Genomic DNA, 4,002 nt, shown 5'->3' with positions numbered 1-4,002 from the left:
TTTGTTTCAAGAATTCAAAGCTTTTTAATGAAACGTTTTATTACCATCTCCAGACAGGAAATTGTAAGCCCTGCAATAGCCTATGTATTTATTCAAATCAAAATGAGCCTATGAGCGTCACGTCATTGACCATGTTGTCAGAAACATTTAGCTTTCTTCCCTTCTTCGAATTGCAGAGCCGCTCACCTTGAACAATTTATAAGGGTTAATGTAGGCTACAAGGGAAGTTGCATCGTTCCCTCGCACACAAATGCGAACTCCCTCAGACACAAAGCCCGGGGGGTAAATGCACACACTTAAGTCGTGAAACTTTTGGCCACGAGCGCGCCACGCGCTTTCGGATCAGCTGAAGGGGGTGGGTGGGTGCTGTGTGGGCGGAGCTTGTGAGCATCGCTAGAAAGTCAAAGCCGGGAGTCAGTGCGCTTCAGTGAGGCATGCGACGCGCTCTGAAGCACCAATGGAGAACTAACGGATCTGAACTAGCGCAGACGGACTGTTGACATACACAAACTATCAGTGGGGCGTCTGGAACTTTGTTTTTCATTTAAAAAAAAAAAAAAAAGCATTTCTTTTAAACATTTTGACAGCGTGTTCTGGCTTTCTGACCACCTTTTTAGTGGTCGAAGTTTTATTGAAGTGAATCCAGGTGGCACTTTTACAGGTAGGTTACGGTTGTTTTTAATCATTTATACAAATAGGCTAGGCCTATATATCTTCTCTTTTTTTTGTGAAGATGTAGAACATCAAATGTAGATTTATTTCAGGATTTATTTCAAGATTTAGATCAAACGAATTCGATTCGATCAAACAAAAAATAATATTTGTTTATTCATTTTATGATTTCTCATTTAAAAAAACAAATAAGTGAATAAACAAGAAATGAATAGGCCATAAAACAGTCAACATATAATAGTAATTCTAAAATGTTTTCATCATTATGTCTCTTGTTTGACAAAATGGAATTTTGTTATGTTTATGCCATTCATTGATCTTAATCTCAAATTCATCAGTAATTAAATACAAAGTAATCGGGAAAAGTTAACTCACTACATCTGCCATATTTTTAATTCACTTTAAGGCAACAATTTAACTTTATTTATTTATTTTTATAGTGCAGTTAATCAACGCAGTCGAAATCTGGGCCGCGTATATGGTAGACCATTCATTATTACAAACTTTCGTGTTCTACTTATAAATAAATGACGCGCCAATGAATGCACAAAACCCACAAATGTTTATAAGTGTCACAATAGAATGTAACTTTAATTAGAATCTAAATATTTCGCTAAGAAGCGCGCAATCTTGAGTAGGAAAACAATCGGAATATATAGCCTACATCAACGGGAGGCCGACATAATTCTGTGACAACATATTTAGAGACAATGCTGATGTCTTTCAATCAAATCAAATTCTAGTAGTTCTAGTAGTATTAGTGTGGCTTGGTCCTGTGTTTGTTGATTCCGGTTTACAGACTCCCCACAAATTAAATCCGAGCGCTTTATCTGTGGACTAAATCCAGTCGTGTCCCAGTTTGGACAGCGTCTCAAAATGACTCCGGAAATCAAAGGGTTTAAACAGAAAGTCCTTTTAGATGGAGCATTAAAACTGAGGGAAGAAATGCAATTGTAGAGCTGTAAGCTATATAATAATCATCTCAATAATCGTGCTCTCTCTATGATGAGGGTCTTAACTCGCGTGAGCACATGTCAAAAGTCATAGTCTGAACACATAGAGGTCTAAATAAAGTGTACATTTGTTTTTGATTGTTTTTAATCATTTTTCTCCTATAGACCTCAGATCACAATGATGACCAAACCTTATGGAAAACCAGGGGATGTGACTGAGCTAGTCAGCTCTCTTGGATGGATGGAGGAAGACCTCAGCTCACAGGATGGTGACAGGACCCCTGAGATAGGTCACTATGCTCTACACAGGAGCAATCGTGAAGAGCTTGGCAGTGAGGATATGGAGGAAGAGGAGGAGGAGGAGGAAGAGGAAGATATGGGTCTCGACGGAGAAAAGGCACCCAAGCGAAGAGGTCCTAAAAAGAAGAAAATGACCAAAGCCAGACAAGAACGATTCCGTGCCCGCCGCGTCAAGGCCAACGCAAGGGAACGCTCGCGCATGCATGGGCTGAATGATGCGTTGGAAAGCTTGCGGCGAGTCATGCCTTGTTACTCAAAGACCCAGAAGCTCTCCAAAATCGAGACCCTGCGGCTGGCCCGCAACTACATCTGGGCGCTTTCGGAGGTTCTGGACAGCGGCCAGTCACCCGAGAGTAATGGTTTTATGGAGATGCTTTGCAAGGGGCTTTCGCAACCTACCAGCAATCTCGTAGCCGGCTGCCTCCAACTTGGGCCCTCGACCATGGTGCTCAACAAGATGGATGAAAAGTGCGGGGTGCCAGGAGCAGGTGGTCCGCAGGGTCACCCCATTAGCTATCCCTCGCCGGGACTTCCCAGTCCACCCTACGGCTCGTTGGAGGCCTCACACTTGCTTCATCTGAAGGGTTTCAAGGGGACTGCCTATGAGAACTCCTCACCCAACGAATGTAGCAGCGGCACGCCACCTTACGACGGCCCTCTTACGCCGCCACTCAGCATCAGCGGCAACTTCGCCCTCAAACAGGAGCCATCTCCTCATGAGGCTGAGAGGAACTTTACCCCTCACCCGGCCCACGCCACCCATTACATCTCCTCACACCCTTACCCACCCACCTCCTTGGCCGGTCTTCCAGTTCCTCAGGGTCACCCTCTATTCCCAGGCTCCCGTTACGAGCTTCCTTTAGAGATGGCTTTCGAGCCGTTTGCCCCTTCGCACATTGTGACATCACAGATGAGCAGCATTTACAGTGAATAAACAAATATGACCACCAGAGACGCTCAGCAATTCTGCCTCCTGCTCCTCAGTGCGCCTCCAGGGGCCCAGCACATTTAAGGAGACACTTTGCATGTATCCTGTCTGATCCCTTAAGAGACCATAGCGGTCACTGAGAGAGAGAGTTTCTGAAACGCAACCTACCTGTGGCAATTGAAGTACTGAGAAAGAGATGCATATTTTTTTTGTTAATTTATTCTTGTTTTTGTCATTTTAAATGTTATTTTTAATTGTTCTGGGATTTGTATTCTGTATACACTTGTTCTCTTCCTCAAATAGGATGGCTTTTTTGGACACGTGCCATTAAAGGGCATCAAATTGACATGTAGACAAACGCTGGAAGGATTTTAGACGCTTAGGAGAGTAAGAAGTTGAACCTAAGTCTCTTCAGCACTGCTCAACCAGATGCTGATTTGCCACTAAACAAAACACGACACAAATGAAAGAATGAAGGAAAAGGAAAAAAAATTTAGCACACTACATTTTTCATAACAAATGCGTTTATTTATGACTGTATTTATTATTTATTTTGATGACAATTGTACATGTTTTGAAACAATTTGTCAGCACTGTTTTTATTGGTTCTTTGGTACACTGCCAGTAACTGCTACCAATACTCATAAAGTATTTAATTTATTTATCATTCAGTTTAATGTATTTTTGTCATTCTCCACAATATTTGTAATCTTGCTCAAGTATTTGTAAATATTTACCTGTTTCGCACTTAATAAAATAAATATTCTTATATAATATGACACTTTTTTGTTTCTTTATTTTTATTTTTACCATTATTATGATCATATTTGTTTAGAGATTCTAGAATGTAAGAAAACATAATGATAGAATGAAAAATGCTATAATTTTAACAATAAACCAGACATTTAAAAATGCATTCCATATTATAATGAAATAAAAACTGTTATGCTTTATTCCTTTTTTTTACAATACTTAATGGATTCTGTAATTTTGAATATTCTATAATATTTCATGATTTATTTTAGAAAAAAGTTGGGTTACAATCGTGTTACAGTGTAGTTATCTGAGTAATAATAATAAACTACATTACTATAAGGTTAGGGTGCATTTGCATGTAATTATGCACAATTTAGTAATTCCTATACTACA

The 4,002-nt window shown here is 40.1% G+C and overlaps 1 protein-coding gene across 1 annotated transcript; it reads left to right on the top strand.

The window, feature by feature from the left end:
• The first annotated feature begins 573 nt into the window (after positions 1-573).
• neurod4 (neuronal differentiation 4) lies at positions 574-3,083 on the top strand. The gene is made up of 2 exons (XM_056240383.1): positions 574-661; positions 1,798-3,083. Exon 2 carries the CDS (start codon positions 1,804-1,806, stop codon positions 2,857-2,859), a length of 1,056 nt encoding a protein of 351 aa, XP_056096358.1. The 5' UTR covers positions 574-661; positions 1,798-1,803; the 3' UTR covers positions 2,860-3,083.
• Positions 3,084-4,002: the final 919 nt, after the last annotated feature.

This window comes from Rhinichthys klamathensis, unplaced genomic scaffold (genome assembly GCF_029890125.1).
Source record: "Rhinichthys klamathensis goyatoka isolate OS25496 unplaced genomic scaffold, OSU_Roscu_1.1 h1tg000020l_1, whole genome shotgun sequence".
Lineage (NCBI taxonomy): Eukaryota > Metazoa > Chordata > Actinopteri > Cypriniformes > Leuciscidae > Rhinichthys > Rhinichthys klamathensis.
Note: the sequence above shows the minus strand (reverse complement) of the source record. Positions and strands in the feature narration are given on the sequence as shown.

What these genes read in the sequence shown, in the direction of transcription:
- neurod4 (XM_056240383.1), top strand. Translation starts at nt 1,804, where the DNA reads ATGATGACCAAACCTTATGGAAAACCAGGGGATGTGACTGAGCTAGTC.